The following is a 26,186-nucleotide window of genomic DNA, read 5'->3' as shown; positions in this document are numbered from 1 at the left end:
CAACTGTTAAAGTCCCATCGTTTACATATATCAGTCGTGAAGGCGTAGTAACTGCAGCAACTGTCTGTTTTATTCTAAGGGATAAAGAGAGGTTTGAGAATGGTTGTGTAGAAATGAATTATGGCTGTTTTTGGTGCATAAACCCATAAAAGCGCGAGTGGAGCTCAGGGAAATAAATATAATACCAATAAAAGCTGGGATATTAGTGCAATCCCTGCTTCAGCACACTTCTTGGAGTTATTATCGTTTGGCTCGATTAGAATAAAGTTTTTTTTTGTGAGAACAGTGTTTGCCATGATTATAATAGAATGTTTCATTTTTTTATTTGCAGTACTGTAGGTATTATTTTTTTTTGTGCATGATTTAAAAGTTTTATGATGGATGATTATTTTTGCATTGCTGTCACCTTACTACTGTTTGATTTCTTGTGATTTAGGGATGCTTTTTAACTATGTTTGCCTACCCAACATTTGGTCCAGGTAAATACAGTTTTGGGACACCAGTTCATTTATTTTCATTTTTATTTCCACAATTACAGATGTTAGAGTTTATCCTGCTTTTGTTGGAGTAACTGTCTCTGCGAAGTTTCTACTTGATTCTGAACCATTGCTGAATGTTTTTTCAGTGAGGTCAGGATGTTTAATCATCTCCATCCCACCTCATCCAAAAGTATTGGGTGGAGCCCCATCATTCCAGAGAACACAGTTCCACTGTTTTTCTGCTTTGATCAGTATTGATCTAAGCTGATATTAGATGGTGTCTATACATTCTTTCTTATCAACTACTTACTCACTAGACTAGTTTTTAGAAGCATATTTACCATAGCAACAACCATAGCATCCATTTGGCAACATTATGACATTGTGACCATCTGGCAACACCATAGTAACCACTTAGCATCAGCTAATAATCTTTTTTTAAAGCACTTGTTTTAGTCTGCTTTACTATAAATACTGCTGGTTATACAAACTTACATATAACAAGTTTAGTTTCTACTTTAGTTTCTACTTTAGTTTCTTGTGAGAAAGACATGATGTACATTTCATGTACCTTTCAACTCTTATGTCATAGGTCATATATTATAGATTTTTATGCATTTGGATTAGTTTTATTTTAATGTGATAATTAAGAAATACTTTATGGGAATGAGGAATTGAAAAAGCACTACGTGGCATTTTAATGCACCTTAAAAAATGTATGGTCTGAGTTTAAGAGGCAACTATGCTGCTACTTGTCCAGTGTGTGAACCTGGAGATATCTGCGCAAAACTGTGCTGGATTAAGGGGGACAGCTTTCAAACCCTTTCGTGCGCAACCATGTGGATGGAGGCCATGCGCTTCTCGGGCAGCAGAAGCCTGTCACTCACACAGACACGGAGACAGCACTGTGTATTTACTTCTTGTGTCAAGAATCAAAACTTTAATTTAACTGGTTTAATTGCCTTAAGTGACATTGCACATCCTGTGACTATTGCCCATGCGCACATCCCGATGACTATATTGTGCATCCCTAATGCAGAAGTATAAATTGGCCTTTAGTCGTCTGGCTATTATCCTTATCCTTACTTATCATCTAATTGTCTAGATTTCAGGTGAAAGAAAGTCCTATAAATTGCTAGAACTGGTCTTGATAGGCACGTTTCATGTCGCTCACATCTCTGAGCACCTCAGTGTTGGTCAACAGGTTGTGAAAAATGCATTACCGTTACCGAGTCATTTGACCCGACTTGCACTGCTTTTTGACAAATCTTTTGAGTGCCTGTTTCTTTGCGGGGGCTTGACAACAGCACTGCAGGTATTCATCTGAGAACTTATGTCAAACTTTTCCCAGCCCTCCCAGCCCTCTGTCTTTACTGTACACCCTGCCTAAACAGCATGGCTGTTCCCTCGTCCATGTGCGCTTGTTCGCTCACTCCCTTGCTGAATAATGGATGGAACGGTTGAAAATGCGATTTCCTAACTGTCCGTTTGAAGGGCGGTTACTTGTGGCCGGGCTTCATTCATGTTTAAACACAGGCTTTTGTTCGATGGCCTCGGGCGACGTGTCAGGTGTGTTCAAGGAGTGTGTTCGGGGGTGGGGGGGGGGGGGTGTTCGAGGGGGATTTCTTTGATGTTGCAATGGGGGGGTGGGGGGGCCTGGTGTGGGGTCCCCTTTCTTTCTCTTTTTTCAAATTTTTTTTTTGGGTTCGAGAGTGTTGTCGCGACACATTGATTAGTACGGTTACACCGCAGGACTTTGGCGTCCCGTCTGTGGTTCCGCAAGCTCTAATTTGTCAGCGCTGTAATTTCTCATAAATGAAGGATGTCACGTCTCTCCCTGCTCGCCCCGACAACCCGATTTCCCTCTCTGTCGTTTCGTAATATGTGGCATATGGCCCCAACTAAGCATGGGGGGATGGGGGCTGAGAGGGGGTTGAGAAGGTGGAGAGGGGGGGGGGATTAGAGAATAGCATTTTGTGACTACCGCACCTGGCATTACATTGTAGGCCAAGCATCCTGACCTGTGTTTATTCTTGCCTTGTGTACAAGACTCCCCACAGGGAAGCAGTGTCCAGGTGAAGATGCGGTGAATAGAGGCTAATAGATGGTCTGCTCTCCCATCACCTGGGTGTCGTGTTTTTCATTAGGGGAGGTGATATGGAAGGAAAATGTAATATCCAGAACGTTGAGAATATGTGGTGTAGATATGTGTTTTTTGCTCTATGTGATATGCATCACAATAATAGATTTCAGTGGCTTGCTGAGAACAGTACTTTACTAATACTGTAGAAGCACACGACCATATAAGGGCGTTTTCACACCTGAGAATCTAGACCAGAGTCCGAACCAAGTGGTTAGTGGTTTCAGTTTTTTTTATTTTATTTTTATTTTTTAGTTTGCACTTTGCAGTTTATTAAGCGGACTAAAGAACTGTGATGCATGCTGTCATCACCTATGTGGCATTCGTCTCCCTATACTTTGCACCTTTTGGTTTGTAGAATCCTGACAGACCAGTGAGTTGCATTCTCCAAATGTTATATGGAATTTAACTCAATTCATGTGCATGTGCATCACGTAGCGTATTTTCAGCATCATATTTTTCGCACTATAAGGCACACTATCGATACTATTTTCTGTCTTTTTCTATACATAAGGTGCACCGGACTATAATGCTCATTTTATGCGACTCTAGTAAGGAACAGGGGTGTGGCCATGTTTTTCTTCTAATTTAGCTAAAGCTAAGCGAAAACTTAAGCGAAAACAAAACTGTAATTCTTGTACTGGATGTTAATCTACACAGATTTCTCTCCTGAAAATTGTTTATTTGGGTGAGTAAAGTACTTCTGTTTATTTACAGTAAGCTTAGATTTACAGATTTCCACAAAAGCTGGAGCATTAGTGGCTAACTGCTAGCAGTAATTCTAAGGCTGTTCCAGCAGTGCTAGCTGGAGTTAGTAGCAGGCGACAGGCCGATTATACTCATCTTTAAACAGCCAAAGAGCTAGCTAGCACTTTGCAAGATTAGTGGGTAATGCTCATGCCTCTCCAGCACTGCTAGCCTGCTTGAGAACTAAACTGAAACTCTTTTGTAATGCTGCACTTCAGCGGAGTGGCTTTTCTGCTCTTTACAACCTAACTGTAAGAATTTATACATAAAACACAAAAACGCATAAAAAGTTTTCCTTAGATTCCTTTTATTTCTGATTATAAATAATATTTAATCTACAGTTATAGTAGATACAGAAATCACCAGCGTAATTTGTTGTACCCATATAACTGGGTGATGAGATGCATTTTTTTCCCCCCGTTGTTAAAAGGGTGACTACTTGTCTCATCTTCCTGTAATAGGTCTAATATTATAATCTGTTTAAGTAAGACCTGAAGCCATTATACACTGGAAAATAGATATAGGATAATGTTATAATGGAGGAGCATCCAATCAGCTACATATTACTATGCAGTTATTTTAAGCAGTTGTTGTTGTTGTCTTTGGCAGATGTTTAGTCTAGTCATATAAATGATACTATAAAAGCTTATACTGTGATTTAATGCTTATGATTTAATGAGATTGTAATGTAATTTTATTAATTCGAAATAATCTTGAGGTTTTTGAAACAGGATAAATCAAGATTAAAAAAGCTTTATGCGTAGAAGCTGCCAGAGGGAATCTCAGTGTATAGGCTTGAGCTTCTGTCAGAAAGATGTAAAAACTCTTATGTGGCAGTGTATGTTCGTGTTTTACACTTTTCCCTGCCTGAAATACAAGGATGTTATGTTTGCACCTTGTTTAATAAAAGCTGCTTAGATAACTCTAAATGATGCTGTTTTGTTCCTATTTTGGCAAACAGGGTTTACTGTAAAACCTCTTCAGACAGAATCGGAATTGTAATCTAGAGTCACTGAACAACAGTGATGTGCATGACAGGTTTGCAAGGAAGGAAAGCTAAAAAGAACGTTTTTGCTGATCTGCGGTTTGCTAAAGGTCACATGGACAAGCCAGATAGCTACTGGAAGAAAGTTTTATGGACGGATGAGGCCAAAAGCGTTATGTTTGGAGAAAGGAAAACTGTGCAAAAAAACTATGGAAAAGATTCATTTAATCTAGGGCTGCACAATATTGGAAAAATTTTACATTGCAAATGTTTATTTTTTTATTTTTTTTTTTTAGCCGATATATATTGCGATAATAAACAATGCAGGGCCATTGATGCCACCAGCACCGCCTCCACCAGCGTGCTGTCTCGTTTCCAGACTGATCAAGAGCTGAGTCGGCGCCGAACTCTCAAAACCCGAGAAAAACAGCAAAACAACAGTAGTCTGCCCTTTAATATGTCATTTAAATGGCTTTTTTAAAAGGTAAATACAAGTTTTATTAATCTGGGATTAAAAGCGTGAATTCAGCTGTAACTGGAAATATCTGCGCTGCAAAACTGTGCTGGACTGAGGAGCACAGCTTTCAACAGCACGCTTCTCAGGCAGCAGCAGCCTGTCACTCACACAGACACAGAGACAGCGCTGTGTATCTTTTTTTGTGGCAAGAATCAAAACATTGCAACACTGACGTGTTTGATTTAATAGCCTTAGTTGACATCACACTTCCTTCGATGTGACTATTGCGCATTGACACAATGCTTAAATGATTATGCTTAATTGATGTATATTGTGCAGCCCTAATTTAATCTATGGATGAGCAGGGTTTAGGTGTGCTTAAGCAGCAAAGTAGCAAAACTGTGTTGGACACCAGCTCTCCAGGAGCTGAATAGCCCTATAAAGCCCTGTACAATCCCAAACGTTCATATATATTTGGCTTGTATTTAATGGGATCAGTGTTTCCTGGCCTTCCGCACTGTAGCCTCCACTCCTCTGTAAAAAACCTGTAAGTCCCTGTCAGCACTTCCACACCGTTCCTCATCGCTCCCTGCTCTCACTCTGCTGAAGCTCTCTCGAGGGTAAGGTGGCGAGGGAGGAGGGGAACGAGTCGAGGGATTGTTCTGGGTTGTCCCCCCGGGCATTCCCCCGAGCAAGCCTCCATTCAGGTTTTTAGAGCAGCCGCCGAGCTTTGAGTCGGCAAGCCGCCGGCTCCCGAGCACCCTCCCGTCACTGGCATCTCGTCATCGCGGCCATGGTGTGTCTTCTTCTCCTACAGAGAGAGAAAGAGAGGGAGAGATAGAGGGTAGAAATTGGGATTGTGCTGTTTTTTGGACCTCCCCACTGCTGCTTCACTGTTTAAACCCCCCCCCTGTTATGTTACAGGTCAAATTGACCCTTTTTAAAGTTTGAAACTTCTTCTGCTTGCCTTAATTGCACTGCTCCATTTACAGATAGATCTTTACCTTGTATAATAAGTTTTTCATAGCCTTATACATTTTCTATTCTTCTGTGTTTTAATTTATGTTTGAATATGTTTCTTATTCTATCTATCTATCTATCTATCTATCTATCTATCTATCTATCTATCTATCTATCTATCTATCTATCTATCTATCTATCTATCTATCTATCTATCTATCTATCTATCTATCTATCTATCTATCTATCTATCTATCTATCTATCTATCTATCAGAGCTGGGCGATTTAATCGATTTTATCGATTAATTCGAATTTACAGTTAAGGACGATGTGTTTTATGAAAATCGATTTTCTCTGAGTTTTTCCGTAAGAACTAGTTTTTAACCATTTCTTTATCATCTTTAGTTTGATTTGTAGTAGGGGAAAAAATCGATTTAAATAGAAAATTTGATTTTTTTTTTTTGTTTTTTTTTTTTAAATCGAAGATTTTTTTTTTGGGCCATATCGCCCAGCTCATCCGTCCGTCCGTCCGTCGAGTTTTATCTAAATTGCAATGTTATGTTTTAATGTTTTGTAAATCTATTGTGATTTTTATATATATATATATATATATATATATATATATATATATATATATATATATATATATATATATATATTGTTGTTTCAAACGTAATTAAGTAGTGAAACTTGAACATGTAAAAACAACTGAATTATCCTAATTAAACCAGTACCTGTCAGAGGTAAGGAACACTATTGCACTAAATATTGATAGAATAATGTTAAATAATGGTGTAGTAATAAAATACTCACACTGCTTGTTAGGGATTTTTTTTTGTGTTAGACATATTTTAGATTATTAAACATGCAACAGGTCAACTTGACCCAGGAACACCATGAATGTTGTTCCTGATGAATGAACATAAAAGGAGGGTTAAATGGTGGGAAGAGATGGACATGAGCTTGAAGAGCTTAGAATAACTGGTACCACTTTAAAATAAGACTACCTTTTATAAAGGGTTTATAAAAATCATTAATAATCAGTTATAACACATACGTAGAAAGGGCAACGATATAGATAGCTGTGGGTTCACTATTTGCCAAACAACAGGTCATTGTTGCCCTTTCTACGTATGTGTTATAACTGATTATTTATGATTTTTAAGGCATTTACTAATTACTATTTAGTAACCATTAATAAACTAATTGTAAACCATTTATAAAGCCTTAATAAAGGTAGTCTTATTTTAAAGTTATAGCGAATAACTCCTTTTTTTTCTTCTTCATGTTTCTGGGAATAGATTTGAATAGGGTTAGTTGATATTTGAATGCGTGTATTTGAATAGAGGAGGGTGTGTGTAAGTGTGTGTGTGTGAGCGAGGGTGTTTTATGCAGTACATGATCCCCTTTTAAGCCGGTAAAAGAAAAAGCATATTATGCATATTTATATATGTGTTTTAAAATACAGGCTTAAATTGATATTACATTTCTGAATCAACGCTGATCTGACATTTCTTCGTGTGCTTTAAAAAAAATGAATGTTTATAATTAAAGCTTTTCACTTGAGGTGAGCATCTGAAAGTCTGAAAGTAGGCCATCATGCTCTAACTACTCCAACACTCCAGTACCTTACAGAAAAGAACACACAGCCAACAACATCCCAACACTCAGTGGGAGTTGTGTAGATTTGCAACTCGATTGAAAGCATTTTTGTGCTGGTAACCATAAACGACATACACTATCGATCAAAAGTTTAAGAACACCCCTGTTAGTGCTGGGCAATATTTATTTATTTATTTATTTTATTTATATATTTTTTCTTTGCAGCTAAACCTAGTTTTGAACCATTTTTTGTCATCTGTAGATTTTTAGTAGGGGTCCATAAAATCTTTTAATTTTCTGTTTATTACTTTATTACTGCAGTTCTTCACCCGTCAGACCTCTCTCTAATTATTATTTTCTCTGCTGAAATTTAGACTTTGTCCAATCAGGTTAATCTGAGCTAAAGGCTAAAGCTGTTGCCATGCGGGTCAGCCAGACATCTTCCTGTACCAGTCCCTTTCTTTTCTCCAGTTTCCAAGAGTCTTCTTAAAGGTGTAGGAACCAGTACAACAATACAAAAAATTTGTTCATTTGTTGTCCTTAAAGGCTCGGGCAGTTTACTGCCAAAATTTTGTACGCTTGATTTTGTACCCCTTTTTTTTGTCATTGATTGGACCTGAAGAGCTTAAATGGCAAAAAAATCGTGGTGTTTTAAAACTTTTGAACAGTAGTTTACCATGACTCAGAAATCAAACCATTAATTCAAGCTTGGTCCATTTGAGGAGTCGATCAGTGCTGAAACAGTCATGAAGCATCTGTGAACGCCAGCTGTGTTTGCTTTACCTTGCGCTCAAATGTTCTTCTGTTCTCAACCAAATCAACTCAGCAGTTGGAAACACTGAATTTCATGTTCTTTTGAGTACAGTCCATTCGCAACAGTATCATATGAACATTTTTTGATTATTTCAGCTTTGTGTGAAACATAGTTTCAACGACTGCATTTTATCATTTAAAGCTCCTCTAGGTAGGATTTGAGATTTTGTGCTCGTGGGCTCCCCCTACAGTTGCACAGTGTAATAAATGTTTCAGGCAGATTAGTTTCTCTTTCTCATTTTTTGGCTTTCACAGACACATTCGGTCTCTTTCCAGCTTCTGCCAGAGTGTCTGTATGTTAGTTTGTAAAGAATGAACCAGTAGTCCTTGTAGAACTGTAAGAACTAAAGGTCGGAAAGCAGGTCGCAGTTCTCACGAGAGTTGGTTGCGGCCGCCGAGGTGCCTTTCCGAGGCGCCTCGGCCTCCTCGGAAAACTTGATCTTTAAAAAGATCAAAAATCAAGAAAATCCTACATAGTGCTGCTTTAAAGATTCAGAAAGTATTTCATATTTACTGGAGGATCTCTGATAGACGCACCCTGAGACTAGATACAGCATATGTACCTCAAACTGAGGCGCCAAATACCAGGAATAATGAAGTGAATTTTGACAGGACTTAAAGTATCAGGCCACTGATGAGTTCACTAAAAACCTGAAAAGGCTCTCTTTTGACTTTGTGAAGTTGATTGAGAAAATCTCAGAATTGTCTTTGTTTTCTCTTGTGTATTTTTTTAATTACACAAATGTTTTATCCGATTACTCGATTAATTGAATCGATTTTTTAGTAGAGTACTCGATTACTAAAATAATCGATAGCTGCATCCCTAGACTATATTAACACTTTTAGCACACATACCCATCATTCTTAACTAGATATGAATGTTTTTCTAAAATTGCAAAACATTTTTGAAGACACGAGTTTCTTCCCAAACTGAAATGAGTGACTGACGATGTTTGATTGCAACCATTGTCAGCAGTGACATAGCAGATGCATGACAGAGAACATGTAACATGTTAAGTAATCCAATAAAAATCCAGTAAAGAAGAAGGCTTTACTTGCATTTGTTTTATACAAACTATTTTATTTTTTCTAACCATTAAAATGTGAGCCAGTAGTTTGTTTTCCTTCTGTTTCTATATTTTCTATATCTAGCTTTCCCTGCTTCCAGCACACCTGATCCAACTAATCAGCCCATTTAACAGTGCGTTCCTCATTTTTGGTGGGTGCATTAAAGGAGAGGGTGGTTCTCCAGGACCAGAGTTAAGAGATTCTGATCTAGAACACTAGGTCAGTTACCTCAAACAGGACGATGTCCTAAAAAAAAGCTGTGTAGTCCCAGAATATACGTAATTACTGCCTTTTTATGTACTGTAATTAAGTAAATGTATATAGTAATTGATTATATAAATATCAAGATTTATATGCACTTCTCATGTAGTTAGCTTAAACTTTTGACCAGCTGTTGACTTTTGTTTGTGTGCAGATACATGAAAATCAGGTATCATATTGGAATGTAAAAGATCAGTATGTGGGCATCCCCATAGGCACAAACCTTCTAGCTGAACCCTTCTTTACTTGACTGTCTGTCTTATGGTAGATCTTTTGGTCTACCCTGCTAGCCTTCTTCTTTCAGCTCCTCTCTCCTCAGATCCAGGCCTTGTTCCTTTGGCCCCTGCCTTCACTTCCCTGATGGTGGTACGTGAGGTGGCCCCTGGAAGCCTCGGCTGAAAGAGCGTTGGTGAATAATGAATCAGGGCCAGGTACTGGGACCCACCCCTGCCCTTCCCTGATCACATGGGCTTCTGCGTTATGAAAATTTCATCACTCTTCTGTCCTGAGGATCTGGGTTTTGATCTAGCCTTGTTGGAGGCATTGTACAGTTCTGTTTTTATGGTTCTCTCGTGGTTGTTTTGGTGTCTCTCAAGGGTCTGAGACAACATGGCTTCATTAATTTAATTAAGGTTTTGGATTAGGATTGGGGCTGAATCCTGCAGGGCTATAGATGCTCAGGGCCAGGATGGATCTCCCTGGATATAGTCCAGGGGTGTTCATTTCAGCTCCTGGATATATACCTAAACATTCCCAGCTGTAATGTTATACTAAAGCTCCACTAGGTAGGATTGAGATTTAGTGCTTGTGGACTCCCCCTACAGTTGTAGAGTGTTGTAAACTAATAAATGTTTCAGGCGGATTAGTTTCTCTTTCTCGTTTTCTGGCTTTTACAGACGTATTTGGTTTCTTTCCAGCTTCTGCCAGAGTGTCTGTATATTAGTTTGTAAAGAATGAACCAGTAGTTCTCGTAGAACTGTTAGAACTAAAGGTCGGAAAGCAGGTCGCAGTTTTCGCAAGCGTTGGCTCCGACACAGACACGAGAGCACCGCTATTCCTCCTATTACACCTCAATGCAGCGCTGCAGTGAGTTTCAAGCTGTGATAAACGTTTGGACACACCTTCTCTTTTTCAATGCGTTTTCTTTATTTTTACATATATTTACATTGTAGATTCTCACTAAAGGCGTCAAAACTATGAATGAACACATGTGGAGTTTTATGTACTTAACAAAAAAAGGTGAAAAAACGTTGAAGTTTCTTCAGAACAGCCACCCTTTGCTCTGATTACTGCTTTGCACACTCTTGGCATCATTCTCTCAATGAGCTTTTTCAAGAGGTGGTCACCTGAAATGAAACGGTTTTCCAACAATCTTGAAGGAAGGAGTTCCCAGAGGTGTTTATTAGCACTTGTTGCCCCTTTGCCTTTTTCACTCTGCGGTCCACTCACCCCAAACCATCTGGAATTGGGTTCAGGTCCGGTGACTGTGGAGGACAGCTCATTTTTTTGTTAAGTACATAAAACTCCACATGTGTTCATTCATAGTTTTGATGCCTTCAGTGAGAATCTACAATGTAGATAGTCCTGAAAATAATAAAGAAAACGCATTGAAAAAGAGAAGGTGTATCCTGTATCGACAGGTACTTGACAATACACAACCCCAATAAAATATTCTGGTCATTTCTGTAGGTAAAAAGTTAAGGTATTGTCTGTATTTTTCAGGAACCTCTCCAGTGATTATTAGAAATTTATTTTTTTTAGTCTACTCTGAAGGATTTTTCTCAGAAACGAGGTCTCAAATAGCAGAACCTGAAGCAGAACTAAGTATGAAGGCTGTTGCTGTGTAATTCACACTAAAAAGCACAGTTAACCTTCTGAACTGAGGGTTTTCCTTTTTTATGAATCTTTTTAATTCACATTGGATGAGCTGAAATATTGTTGGTTGGATGATGATGATGATGTACTGGTGATCCATGTGGAGCTCCCATGATTTGGCTGGTCTCTTTGAAATAGTGGCAGCTTTTCCAATGGCTTGTGTTTTCTGTTTGAAGCTCTTATCCTCAGAGTTTTATGGCGGTCGTTGAGTTTTCCTTTCTATCTTGTCTCTGCGGGAGGTGTTTGCCATTTCCCGCACTGTGTGTGTGTGTGTGTGTTTTAGAGAGAGAGAGAGAAATGCCTTACTGTCTGTTGTCTCCTGCCTTATCATACAGCCATTGACCAGCTGATCACAGGGCTCTCCACAGCTATTTATGACGTGCCGCTGGTGAAGGATCTTCTAATGAAGACAGCTCTGTACTCTGGGAGTGCTCTGGGAGTCTGTTCATTGAAAGTCATTCAGAAAGATTGCAGTAACTTTTAAAAGCTGTAAATATTTGTGGCTTTTCATTGTGACAAATGATTAAGGCCCAGTTTCTCCAAAGCATCTTGGAACATTACTTCATCTAGTGTAGAGAGAGGGTTCAGAGTGATGCTCGCTCGGGCGGCTTTGTGTTTGTGTTCAGATGTGTTTCAGGTCCACTGTGCATTAAAGCTTGGATGATGGTGTAAAAGGTTTACTACAAGGACAGGAAATTGGTTACTTATGCCACCAAGTTTGACCTCAACTTCCCGGCCAATGTGCAGATTTTTTTTCTGGAGTGGTTCGCTTGTGGTGAGAACGTGATCTGGTCTCAATCTGATCCAGCCATCAAATATACTTCGTTTTTTTTAGCTAAACTGCTGATAATGCTGTCTCTGCTGCTCCATGATGTTTACACACTGAGTGTGGTATGTGCAGCATTCACTGCTCACATCTGCGCTGCATGTCCCATTGAAAACACTGCGAAGAGTAAAATAATAATTTATATCTCTAGTAGATATAAAATAGGAAATAAGAACAGTGTGATTTTTTTCCGCTAAAAACAGCAAAAAAGTAGTACCCTGATGTGATAATTAGGGGTGGGTGATATTCACGATATTCAAAAATGTTATATTATGATATTATTGCATACGATTTGATATGGCACACCCCTAGTCGCAGCGCTATTTAATCCACTTATACTTTTTTTTTAAGTATATTGTTGGTACGATAAGAAAGAAAAACTTGATAAAATATCGTCATTTTGCCCATATTGCTGTTTGAAAGTACCACAGACTGGAGTGTTTCTGCATTGTGCTCTGTGGTCTGAAGAGGACGATAGTGTAAGGCTTTCGCTTTAAGAAGGAACACTTTCCCTGCTCTAAACGTTAGTGACCTTTACCTGTCTGACATGCTTGGCGCCGCATATTGTACAGACATGTCTATAGACACCAAGGCCCTCACTTCTCCTTGCAGAGACCTATTCAGAGCTTTCAGGACGTTGGTGACCAGTCTGAACACGCAGCCAGAGAAAGAGAGAGAAAGACAGACAGTGGTACAGAGGAAGAGAGAGGTGGCAGTAGGGCTGGACGATATATTGGATTTTTTATGAATTATTGATATAGTTTGGTACAAGACATAAGATTAGACATTATACTATTAGATTAGATATTACACGTGCCTGTGTAGGGCACCGAGTGGTTCAGAATTCTAAAGCGCTGCCCCTATGATCGGGAGCTCGCTTGTTCGAATCCTGGTCATGTAGCTTGCCATCAGCTGCCGGAGAACTGAGAGAGCACAATTTAGGGGTGGGCGATATGGCCCTAAAATAATATCATGATATTTCATGGTATTTTCGCGATAACGATACTCTTGGCGATATAAATTAATTATTATTTTCTTTCAAGAATACACTACTGCAACAAAATGAAAAATTTGTCACAACCCTACCTGAGATATTAAAAAATACAAGAATTTGTTCACATTTGTAATAGAAGTCAATGATCCAGAATGTCATGATACTTATAATGCACTCCAAATATTCCCATACATCCAGGATTAAAATAAAATCAATGATACTGGACAGAAATAATCACTCTCTAGTAGATATATAATGGGAAATGAGAACAGTGTGAATTTTTCTTTTGTTAAAAACAGTAAAAAAAAAATAGTACCCTGATGTGATAATTAGGGGTGGGTGATATGGCACGATATTTTTAGGGTGTAATATCGTTCACGATATTTAAATATGTTTGCGATATATCACGTATGATACGATATGGCACACCACTAGCACAATTGGCCCTTTTTCTATCTTTGGGTGGGTAGATGGAGCTCTTTTCCCTCGTCACTCCAATGGTGATGTGGATCAGCACAGGCTGCGTCTGTGAGCTGATGTACGAGAACCCAGTCGCTGCGCTTTCCTCCGAGTGCGCTGTGATGCTACTCGGCAATGCTGCATCAGCAGCAGCAGTTTAAAAAGAGGTGGTGGTTAGCTTCACATTTGTCGGAGGAGGTGTGTGCTAGTCTTCACCCTTCTTGTGTTGTGGCATCGCTAGTGACGGGGGATATACGGCTGAGTAGCAGCTGAATGGGTGGAACAATTGACCTAGCTAAAATTAGGAGAAAAATAGGGAAAAAAAACAAAAAAAAAACTTTTAGACATTTTTTTCTCAGAAGTGTCTTTGTTTTTACTGTACAGGATAAAAAAAAAATATTGAGTCATTTTGTATATCGCCTTTCAGCTAAAATAAATAAATAAATGAAAAAAATAATTTAGATATCCTTTTTGATCCATATCGCCCAGCTCTAGGTAACTTTTTGAATGTATTGTGTGGAAACGTCACTCGGGTGCATCCAAAACACTTTAAACTTTATGAAACGTGCGCTCAGATCATTCCTGCATCAAAGCTCTTGGAGTATTCACGCCCGCCGATCGCTCCTCCAGCCGGGCACAACAACAAAAAAAATTGCGTGCATCTCTGGGTGCAATTTGGCCAGGAGAGGCAGAGCTATTTTCCCCGCAGATGGAAGCGGAGAGGAGAGAGCAGGGCGACGCTGCAGACTCCGCCGCGGTGCGCCGGAGGGTTGGGTAATTGCTGTCCTGAGCCGCCAAACAGCAGACGTAATGCCTGAGGTGGCAAAATGACGAAGCAAATGTGGATTTCTGCGACAACTCTTGTTGCTCTCGCTTTGGCTGCTGAGGCGCTGCTCTCAGAAAGCTGCTGGGCTGTAGACGAGGTCTTCAGTAGTAGTTCTGTGGCTTGAGTTGGAATGTTGCTGGATTGTGTGCATGCAGAAGGGCAGGGATATCGAGTGTGGTCTAAAGCTGAAGAAGCTTAAGATTAGGGCTGGGTGATACAAACAATTAAGTTTGGCCATTACGTTGCAGGCCACAAAAAAAAAAGAAAAACTGTTTTGGAAAATGAAGTGTAATGGAATGGAGTGCTACAGACTAGTAGCTCTCCAGCCCAGAGGGTTGTTGAACCCAATTGTAGAACAGTTGATCTCAAAGCAGGTAAACCCAAGAAGAAATAAAAAAAAATAATAATAATTAACACACCGCTCCTCACGTGGGATTGAATCTGTGTCGTCAGGGTCGCGATCCAATACACTACCACTACCCGGCTAGCTTTATAGAAATGACATATTTTGGTATTTTAAAGAGCGCACTCTGTTCCCAACTGGCGCACTCTCTCTTTTTTGTTTTAAAAATTAAATTAAAACACCACAAGTGTTTATAAAAAAAAAACTATCCATTTGTTTTCTGTTTTCTGTGAATTCTGAAGTTTGGTGTCTGGAATCATATGATTCTATGATTCATTTGTGATTTGGAAGTCACAAATGGCGTGGCCAGCAACAGCTTATTTGCATAAAATTGGCCGAGCTCTTAAACGGCTCATTCTGAAAGGGACTGAAACTGCATTAAGATTAGAGCTGTTGATATCTGTCTTTTTGTGAGAGTAATTTTGTGCAAATTACTTCATTAACATGTTTTGTACAGTCCGTAGACCTAATATAACCTGTAAAAACAGGTATTATAGGTTCTGTCTTTTTAAGACCATTTTATGCCATTGATATCATGATAATATAAGAGTAAAATAATGCAATTGCAACTATTTAAAGTGAAGTGAACATTTTGATTCATTGTTTGCTGTGCAACTGGTTGAAATGTTGTTAAATTAAGTTAATTTGGATGTAAAAAATGTACTCGATTAATCGATAATGTTGTTTTTGTCACAGTCCTGATTCTGTACATTACACACAAAAAAATAACTTTTTTTGTAAGACTTGGCTCACTCACTTTCATTTTTAGCCATGTTAAAGTTGGCTTTTTGTTTTGTTTGAGTTTGAATTTTTGGAATCTCTTCAGCAGCAGTTTTTTTTTATTTTATAGAAGTGCTTGGCATTGCTATAATCTCCAGGCATATTTAGTAATGTATCTCTCTCTCTCTTTTTCTCTCTTTTTCTAGGTTAGCTTTATACGTCTACGAGTACTTGCTACATGTCGGCGCTCAGAAGTCAGCACAGACCTTCCTGTCTGAGGTGAGTCTGGTCTACAGCTATTTTTCACAGTGGGAATCGCATTAGCCTGCCTTTGTGTTGCCTGGCATGCAACAGGCATCATAATGGCAGTCGAACCCTCAGGTCAAGAACACTTATGCAATCTAGTGCGCTCGCAGATATTTGCTTCTTTTAACGGGTTTAAATAAAACCCCCTGTAGAAACAGCTGCCTGTGAAAATGATAACGCCGCCTTAATTTGGGGTGAAATTAATTGACTCCACTTTGCCCAGATCCAGCATCAGTGGTTCTTACCTGCGAGTTTGATTGGGTGTCATAATTCTCTTAGAGTATTAATATCTTGAATAAAATTAAGTGATTTGCATATTATATAGAAAATATGAGAACATCTCTAATTAAAGCCTGGAATTATATAAAACTGTGTTTCTGGTGGGTCATAGATGTTGTTGTATTTAATCCAAGATAAATGATCACTAATATAACAATTCCAACATGATAAATGGGAGAAACTTCTGGTGTGTTCACGTTATATTAGTGTTTCTTAAATCTCTTTCATATACAGCTCTGGAAAAAATTAATAGACCACTTCAGTTTCTAAATCAGTTTCTCTGTTTTTTTTCAATGTATAGGTTTATGTTTAAGTACAATGAACATTGTTGTTTTATTCTATAAACTACAGACAAATTCCAGATAAAAATATTGTCATAAAGAGGATTTATTTGCAGACCTCAAATAATGCAAAGAAAACAAGTTCATATTCATAAAGTTTTAAGAGTTCAGAAATCAATATTTGGTGGCATAACACTGTTTTTAATCACAGTTTTCATGAGTCTGGGCATCATGTTCTCCTCCACCAGTCTCACACACTGCTTTTGGATAACTTTATGCCTTTATGCTTGGTGCAAAAAAAAAAGCTTGGTTTGATGGCTTTTGATCATCCATCTTCTTCTTAATTAATGATCATCAATTACCTTAACATCAGAGTTCATACATCCAATGGTATTTTTTTTTTTTTTTTTTTTTTGGAAAAATTAAAAATACTACTTTATAAAGTAGTAATAAAATTCTACATTATGGGGCAGTATACATTATGGGGCTCTGGGTGCTGCCACTATGATCAGGGGAAATTGCTGGTTTGAATCCCGGTCATGCAGCTTGCCATCAGCTGCCCGAGCCTCGAGAGAGCAAAATTGTTCTTTCTTTAAATTGTTGGGTATGGGGGTCTCTCCCAACATCACTCCAAAGGGTGATGTCAATCAGCATCTGTGAGCTTGGGTATCAGAACTGAGCCGCTGCACTTTTCTCCAAATGCGCTGAGAGGCGGTGGCTGATTTCACATGTCGGAGGAGGCATGTGCTTGTCTTTACCCTCCTTGTGTTGATGCTTCATCACCAGTGATGGGGATATACAGCTGAGTAGCGACTGAGTGGCTGGAGTAGTTGGCCTAGCTAAAATTGTGAGAAAAAACACATTGCTTATTTTTGAGTAGGTATCAGAATCAGATGGAGAAAATTGTTGTATTGTTGCATTTCTAGTAATAACTATAAACAATTGATTTGAAGCATGACTGGTAGTTAATATGTAGGTCTGTCATGATAGTTGATAGATGATTGTTTCAGACTTTTTTCTTGTGTTGTATGTACCACACCCTTCTCTGTGTATGTGGAGGAATGCAGTGTTCTAGACCGAAGAGCTGATTGTACGTTTCTGTACTCTGGCAGTATTTTTCCGAACTTTCGTCTCAGTTGCGTCTCAGAAAGCACAGCGGCGGACCGGTCAGATTTTTATCAGGCCGGTTGGACGTGGGACAAGGTGAAATTAACTAATAGCGTGTTGTTAACCTTAAGATCCACTCCAGTAATCCTCTTTTGAGGTGCAGTGAACAAACCTGCGGATCTCAATCGTAGTTTTTTCTGCCTTAGTTACATTTTCTTGTTTAATCATCCGTGCGTAATGGTCATAATAGGTTAATTCTGTTCACACACAAGCTGGTCCTTCTGCTCACCCGTTAAAAAAAGGGAGATTATGTCTTTAATGAGAGCTGCTCTGGCCCTTTCTGCACACGTACAGGAGGGGAATGGGGAAAGGGCTGGTCCTAGAGAGCGAGAAGTTTCAGAATGAAAATGTCCTGAAAGCAGTGAGAGAGGAGAGAGATTTATGGGGTGAGGAGCTGGTCTGCATGTCTCTGTGGGACTAGTCTGGCTGTTGGGTGAGAAAGAGCTTAAAAGGATACTCAATCTCAGCTTTAGTACCTGCCCATTAGCTTCTATTATAACTGTGATTAGCTCTTTTGTAAGTACAGGGTAGTACTTAGATCAGGGGTGTCAAAAATCTGGCCCGTGGGTTAAAACCGGACTGATAAAGGGTTTTAATCTTGCAGGTAAATTTAGAACACCTTCTCAGTGGTTTAAACAGCAGCTTTTAACAGAAATCCATTCTCCTTAAACCACACGAAACGTGGGGAACCTACATCTTAGCCAATCAGCTTAGCCATTCCACCTGGCGAGATAAAATCAAAGGGAGAACCAATCATAATCATCCTTTTGTGGGAGGGGCGGGAGTACAGGGAGTCAGACATCCTCGTTGGCTGCTGAAACTTGCTTATTAATTTTACACAAAATTACGGCACACAAACTAATTTTTATACACTCTCTCACTGTGTAACTGTGTAACATATTAATTGCCATTTGTCATCATTTCACCTATTCCACTGTATAAGCGCTGCATTGCATTCTTTAATATTTGATTCAAGGTGGCGAGATTAAAATGGCACAATATTTCATGTAATGTGTTAAAGGGGCACTAAACCCCCTGATTTTAGCTGACTCCACCCTTAGCTTAAATTTGAAAAAGGTAAAAAAAAAAAAAAAAAAGAAAGGAGAGCTGATTGGCTGAGCTGCAGCAGTGTGTCTCTGATAGAGGTGAGACGCAGATGGTTGGACATCAGTAGGGGGTCGGTGTTATATGCTGCATAGGCAGAAATTACCTCAATAAAAGCATTTTTTTTAAAGGTTAGGAAATAGAACTGATATGTTTCATTACTTGAAAGGAACACATTTTAAATATTATTGGAAAAAAATAGGTTTAGGGCAGGGGTCGGCAATTAAGTTCGGCCACGGGCCAGATATTTTCTAAGTCATTAGTGGCGGGCCACTAAAAATATATATAATTTTTGGAAAATGAAGTGTAATGGGATGGAGTGCAACAGACTAGTAGCTCTCCAGCCCAGAGGGTTGTTAAACCCAATTGCAGAACAGTTGATCTCAAAGCAGGTAAACCTAAGAAGAAAGGAAAAAAATAATAATTAAATAAAACTGATTTGATTTGATTTTGACTTCCTCCAGTAATCTTCTTTTTTTTTTTTTTACTGAATGTGAGGGATAATTTATTAATTTTAACACTGTCCCTCTATTGTCGAGTTTTGAAGGCAGATTACTTTGGAAATAGGATGTTGAAATATGGATTAAATCTCATAACTAACTACTTGTGTTTAACCTGATTGCATTTTTCAATCAGTTGACTTCAGTAGAAATAAGGTATTGTTTTTTTATCATTGATTTAGTTACTCATTTGTCTCATTTGTTTCGATCTCTTCTGTTTCAGATTCGGTGGGAGAAGAACATTACTCTAGGAGAGCCCCCAGGATTCTTGCATTCATGGTGGTGGTACGTATTGTTTCTCTCATTCTCTCTCTACCTCAGAACATTTGTGGAACCTGATGATGATCATGATGATGTTGTCCTCCTCACTGCCAGTATTGATTTATTGCCATTGATTTCCTCCCGCTTGGGGAATCCTGTGTCTCAGCACCTGCTGCTCATATCTGAATACAGCCAAAGAAATGATCGGATAATAACAGGGATATCTTTCACATTTTCACTCTTCTACAAGTGAGGGCTGCGTCTTTATATACACCATATACACCATCTCCATTCATTTAGTTTATCCCTTACACTGCCTGTGCTGAGAGTAGTGTATGAGTATGGAATGAAGGAGTATAAGGGCCTATTCACACCAAGTATGTTGTGTGTGGTTTTTTTTTTTTCAGGTAGGAATAACAGATGTGATTTTAAACGTAGTGGAATCTTCACACTTAGTCTGACACATTTTTTTTTTGCTGTTTGTGCTCTGTGAAGAGAGTTACAGATTTATAGCTTTTATACATTTCTGCTGTTATATAAATATATTTTTTCTTTGCTTTCTATTTGCCTTTTTTCTCTTTATTTTGCCACCTCCAGGAACTCTGATTGGCTCATTCAATGAAGACTCAAACACTATACGGCAGGGGTCGGCAATTAAGTTTTGTAGCGGGGCAGATATTTTCCAAGCCATTACGTGGCGGGCCACAAAAAATAAAAAAATTCTTTTGGAAAATAAAGTGTAGGAGCTCTCCAGCCCAGAGGGTTGTCGAACCTAATTGCAGAACATTTGATCTCAAAGCAGGTAAACCCAAGAAGCAAATGGAAAAAATTAAAAAATTAAAACACACCGCTCCTCACGTGGGATCAAACCTATGTCGTCAGGGTCGCGATCCAATACACTATCACTGCCCCGGCTAGTGAATTGGGAAATGATTGGGGGAAAAAACGCCCTTATAAGTAGATAGGAAGCCCAAGAATTGGTGCAAAAACGAGAGCATGTGGAAACTAAAGTCACGCCAAGCGAGACAAAGAGACAGGGGAGTGATGTAAACAAAAGCTCACCAGAGAAGCATTTTATTTATATATTTTTTTTTTATTATCGTTCATTATAGTTCAAACAACCTCACAGCTGACCTCGTTTTTTTGAGCACATACTGTTACTGAACCTAGACCTGCAGACCAACTGCAGCATCAACCAACCAACCCCACATCATTTGATTAGATAAATCCTTTATTCTTGGTTCTGTTTGCAGAATAAACATGATTTTCTTTTGCATTTGAGAACAGCTTAATTTACTGTATTCAAGCCACACACTTCATTCAGTATCATTGTAAGGGTTCAGAATCTCTTCTATGACTTCTGTGACCCTGAAGCAGCTGAAGCAGCATGATGCATCCGTGCATTTATCACCCCCCAGTCCAGTGCAAATTGTCCAGCTCATCATCAGACGTTGGCCTGTATGTGACCAGTGGCTCTGGCTGGGTCTCCAGGTCAGCTGGCCCAGTAGAGGCTGTGTCTGCCGGGGCTTTTTGGCTGCCTCTCCTGCCCTGCCCCCTGAAAACAAAAGCCCCAGATGGTGCGGAGAAGGCGGAGACCACCTCATTCTCACCCCCGCCAACCTCTGTCTCCGGTCGTGTCCTTTTGTTTCCGGCAAAAGACCCCGAGCGGATTAACTCTTTGCATACCACTCTCCTTTGTGTCCGACGACCAAATCCCCACCTCCCTGCCGAGGGTTTCTTCTCCCTCTCCATTCGTTGCCCTCAGCCTGGCCCTCATTGGTCTCAGGCTGGATGGGGTCAACAGCCTTTAGCTCTGTGGAGGTCCCCGGGGGCTGCGGTGGGAACACTATGGGAGCAGGTTTCGATTAAAGCGGGCGAAGTTCCCAAATCCCTCCTGATTCATTTGCGTGTCAATCAATCGATGCCCGCTACTGACTACATCACTTAACCTTTATTTCTCCGAGCTTAATTAAGGGATTGAGTTAATCGATTGCCTCCTGATTGGCACACTAGTGTACTTAAACACAAGGTTCACTCAGAACATTATCTCATTTATCACTCATTAGTCTGCCCTCTTTAGTCATTATCTGGGATTTCACTTATGATGTCAATACAGGTGTTTCACTGTTTCATTGATTCACATTAAAACTGTTCAAACGTTCAATATTTTCTTTAAACTGGGGATTATTATAAAGCTCTGGTACGATGCCAATAAATCAATTCAATCAGATCTGCGACTGTTGATGTTGCAGTTCATTTAAGTGGAGGTAATCCTCCAGTAGGTAATAGTTTTTACATTATTCCTTTACTTTTTAAGAACTTAGCATTTAGCAACATTTTTAGAGATGATATTTGTTAAATGTTTGTTTGTTTTTCTTCATTGCAATTCTCCAAAAAAAAAAGGTTTGATTTCTCAAATAATATTATTTTAAAGTATCGAATAACCTCTTAGTATTTTCCTTTAGGCTACAAGCAAAATTTCTATTATTTTACAGTTCAGTAAAAATCAACCTAAACCTAAAACCTAAATCAAATTAAGTGCTTTACATTTTTTTGTAAAAAAGAGCTAGAAGTGATGGCAGATGTGCTCTTTGGAAATTTTGAGAACTGTGGAAATGGCAGAAAGCAATTGTTTTCTGTATAAACTCTCATTACTTTAAGAATGATGCCCACTTTGAAATAAATTTATTTTAATTTAACTATTTAAACTGCAATTATTTGCAGAAAATGAAAAAAAAAAAGAAAAAATAATGCAAAGAAAACAAATTTATATTTATAAAGTTTTAAGAGTTCAGAAATCAATATTTGGTGGAATAACCCTGGTTTTTATTCACAGCTTTTTTCATGCATCTTGGCATCATGTTCTCCTCCACCAGTCTTACACACTGCTTTTGGATAACTTTATGCCTTTACTCCTGGTGCAATAATTCAAGCAGTTCAGTTTGGTTTGATGGCTTGGGATCATCCATCTTCCTCTTGATTATATTCCAGAGGTTTTTAATTTGGTAAAATCAAAGAAACTCATACTTTTTAAGTGGGATCAAATTTTTCCAGAGCTGTATATAAAACAAAATACACATTCCAAGTTTTTACACATTTTTACCCCTTAAATCTGGGATTACAGTGCAGGCTACTGTTTTGTACCAGTGGACAGTGTTGGCCTGAGGCTGTGGCTTTTCTCCAGTTTGTTTTATGGAAATGAAGCGTCACAACGCTCCCGCCGCGCACGTGCAAAAGCCAACTGTAAACTCCACAGAGGAAGGGATGTAGGGATATTAGCCGGCCTTTGTCCTCTGTTGTTTCCTGTCTTTAGGAGCCGGGCTTAGTGCCCTTAGGTAGAGCCCAGCGCAAATGGAGGAGCAATTGACATGAAAATGTTGCTCCTGCCATTAACATTACAGCTATTCTTCTTTTAGCTTAGCTTATTGTTGAGGTATTGTTGTGTTGTTAAAGAAGCAGCAGTGATGTCACTGAGACAGTCCGCAGGGATCGCTTTAGTCTAGGCCTCTGTGAGAAAATAGAATCTGGGGAGTTGAGTAGAGACAAATTCTGATGTTATAGTTTTTAATGTTTTTATTCAATTCAGTCTGCAATTTTACTACTGTGCTAAATGTGCAAATATTTGTGGGCAGCTGCTCATCCAATCAGGAGTAATTAAAAGCTACAGGACCCACCTGAGATCTTTGGGAAATGGCTTTCTACTTTATTTTTAAAACTGAATGTGTAGGGCAGGGTATCGTTTAAAAAAATTCTATGCCGGTACCAATACCATACTTTTAATTCGTTACCGATACCCAATCAATACTTTTTTTTTTCGATACTTTTTTTCCGATAAATGTTTTGAAATTATTACCAAAAAATACAACAAAAAAAATTCTATACAGTCCCAATACGATACTTTTAATTCAGTAGCGATAACCAAACAATACTTTTTTCGATACTTTTTTTTTAAATTCTTAACAAAAAATACAAAAAAAAAAAAAAGATTTTCTTACAACATTTTTAACAGCTGATATGAGAAATCTTTCTTATGCTGTCACCATGAGAGACTCTCCACCTTTTTATTAGGAAATACTACTTTTTTTTCTGCAAATGTTGCTAAATGCATTTCAGTTATTTAAAAAATATATATCAGCATTACACTAACAAAATAAAATTATATTATTGGTATCATCCACTTAAAAAATAATTATCGTCGTGATTCTTTTTTTTAATGCTGCTAGTTCCTTGTATTTTTGAGAGGGATGGGCAGTAATAATAGTGTAGTGTAATATATACATATCTCAGAAGAGAGAGAGAGAGGTGGGAGACAGCAAATTTCACTCTGCAGAACTACATTTATTATTAGAATAGCAATACTCAAGTAAATTCATGATTAAACTAGCACCGCTGATGCTGAGGTGCATACTGTATTGTACTGTATTAAAAAATATTGTACCACAGTCATTTCCAACACTGAAATGTGATTGGCTAAGGGGCGTTCTATGAGTGCTGTTATTTTATAATAATGCACTTTTAACTGAAGCTCACCAGGTATTACTTCGCCACATACGTATGTAACCTAGCAACGATGCTGAAACGGTGCAACCATACAGAAGCAGCATTAAAGATGCAAACATTTAAACAGAATGAGTTCATAAGATCGCCACACCCTTTACCTGTCTGTCTGTGATTTGTAATTTGTTATAAAAGCAATGATATTGGGAATTTATATTCAGGAAAATAAGAATTTGAATATGGGTATGACTTTTTGTTTTGTATTTTTGTCCATCATGACAGTGCCCATCCTGCTGACATGTTACCACAGTGCATGAGCACATGGCAACAACCATGCTGAAAATACTGTATATATTGTGCAGCTACGCTTGGCCTGATACTTGATATTCCAGAATATTGCAGTGATTTGGATTTGTCTGTCTTGCAAATTGTGCTACATTTAGATTACAGCATTTGTATGGATTGAACAGCTTGGTATCCTTTAATATTGAGATTGGGTTACTGGGTTTGGTTTTGCTGCTGGTTGTGCACTTTCTTAATTTCTCTCTGGCTCTCTCTCTCCTTCTTCTCTTCCGTGTCTGTTTTTGGTTTCCTTTTACCCATTAATGGCCCCAACCCCCACCCAGTAAGACTCTGCATCTCCCTCTCTTATTTTCCTGCTCTACAAATGTTGTACTGGAGTGTTTTCTATGCTGGTAACCATTGGAGCTGGAATGAAAGGGGGGTACAAACAACATGTTGTTGCTGTGATGATGATAAAATCTTTTAAGGTTTTCCATTAAAAACTGCAGCTTAAGCTGCTCTGAAATGTTGCAGAGAGTCATTTTTAGCTTTAGCCTTTTTCCCCCTTCAGAAGGTTTTACAGGATATCCATTAAATCGATATCTGAAGACCAGGAGTGATCTAATTTGGATGTGTTAAACAGGTACTTAGTTTCAGTGCAGTAATTAAAATGCCATTTGGAAGGAAACCTCATGCCCCCCCCCGGCAGCCCTGAAGGACCTGAGTGGACTTAATTGAGGAAATCCCCGGCTTAATTGATCCGTAACCCGCTGCTTGTGCCAAGTGGGCTGGGAGTTGCGGGAGAGAGCGGGGGTTTTGGACCTTTGTCCGACAAGCACTGCTTAATGATTCTCGTGGTCGAGTCACCTCATGCCGCTCCTGCGTTCGCTCGTGAAACCGGTTATTATATTGTTTTTTTTATCTATTTGCTTTGCTGTTGAACAGCATGACCACCCTCAAAATCTGGTTTCCTTAACCAGAGCTCCCATAACAGGCACATAGGGGCGGAGCTTAGTGAGGAGTGTGCAGGTCATGAACATGACTCAACAGCAGCTAATCATTAGGAATGCTAAAGAACACCACAAACCCCTTCTCTGAACTTTATGTATAGGATAAGTCTTGGAAAGTTCACTATATAGTGCATTAGCTTATCTGGTTTGATGGTTTGATAGATGGATGGATGGATGAATAGATAAGTGAATGAAGAATTAGTTAGTTGGGTGGATGGATGGTTTGATAAATTGATAGCTGGTTGGGTAGGTGGATGATGGTTGGATAATTTCATAGCTGGTTTGATGGATAGATTGATGGATGGTTTAGTGTATGAAGGATTAGTTAGTTGGATGAATGGATGGTTGGATAAATTCATAGCTGGTTTGATGGATAGATTGAAGGATGGTTTAGTGTATGAAGGATTAGTTATTTGTATGAATGGATGGTTGGATAAATTCATAGCTGGATAGATGATTGCATAGATGGTTTGATGGGTGGATGGATGTTAACTGGATGAAGGATTAGTTAGTTGGATGAATGGATGGTTGGATAAATTCATAGCTGGTTTGATGGATAGATTGATGGATGTTTTAGTGTATGAAGGATTAGTTAGTTGGATGGAAGGATGGTTGGATAAATTATTAGTGGGTTAAGTGGTTAGACAGATGGATTGATGGGTGGATGTATGGTTAACTGGATGAAGGATTAGTTAGTTGGATGGATGAATGGTTTGATGCACTGTTGGATAGTTGGGTGCATGGATGGTGGGTAGTTGGGTAGTTAGGTTGTTAGGTAACCAGGTAAAAAACACCTCTCCATGCTTTATTGTTCATGTTAAACATTGATATATTAAATGTTGCATTAGAGTGTAGAAGTGGAATCAGTTTCTGGGAGCTGAGG

At 38.8% G+C, this 26,186-nt stretch overlaps 1 protein-coding gene across 4 annotated transcripts in view; it reads left to right on the top strand.

Moving 5' to 3' along the window:
• Positions 1-26,186, top strand: part of zgc:110158 (LisH and SSDP domain-containing protein) — a 115,393-nt gene that overhangs the window by 9,253 nt on the left and 79,954 nt on the right. For all 4 annotated transcript variants that reach the window (XM_049482719.1, XM_049482718.1, XM_022677876.2 and 1 more), the window contains exons 2-3: positions 15,823-15,895; positions 19,477-19,538. In XM_049482719.1, coding sequence (XP_049338676.1) covers positions 15,823-15,895; positions 19,477-19,538 — 135 coding nt within the window. The remainder of the gene's footprint in view (positions 1-15,822; positions 15,896-19,476; positions 19,539-26,186) is intronic.

The sequence above is a fragment of the Astyanax mexicanus genome, chromosome 8 (assembly GCF_023375975.1).
Source record: "Astyanax mexicanus isolate ESR-SI-001 chromosome 8, AstMex3_surface, whole genome shotgun sequence".
Lineage (NCBI taxonomy): Eukaryota > Metazoa > Chordata > Actinopteri > Characiformes > Acestrorhamphidae > Astyanax > Astyanax mexicanus.
This window is presented reverse-complemented; position numbering and strand designations above follow the sequence as displayed.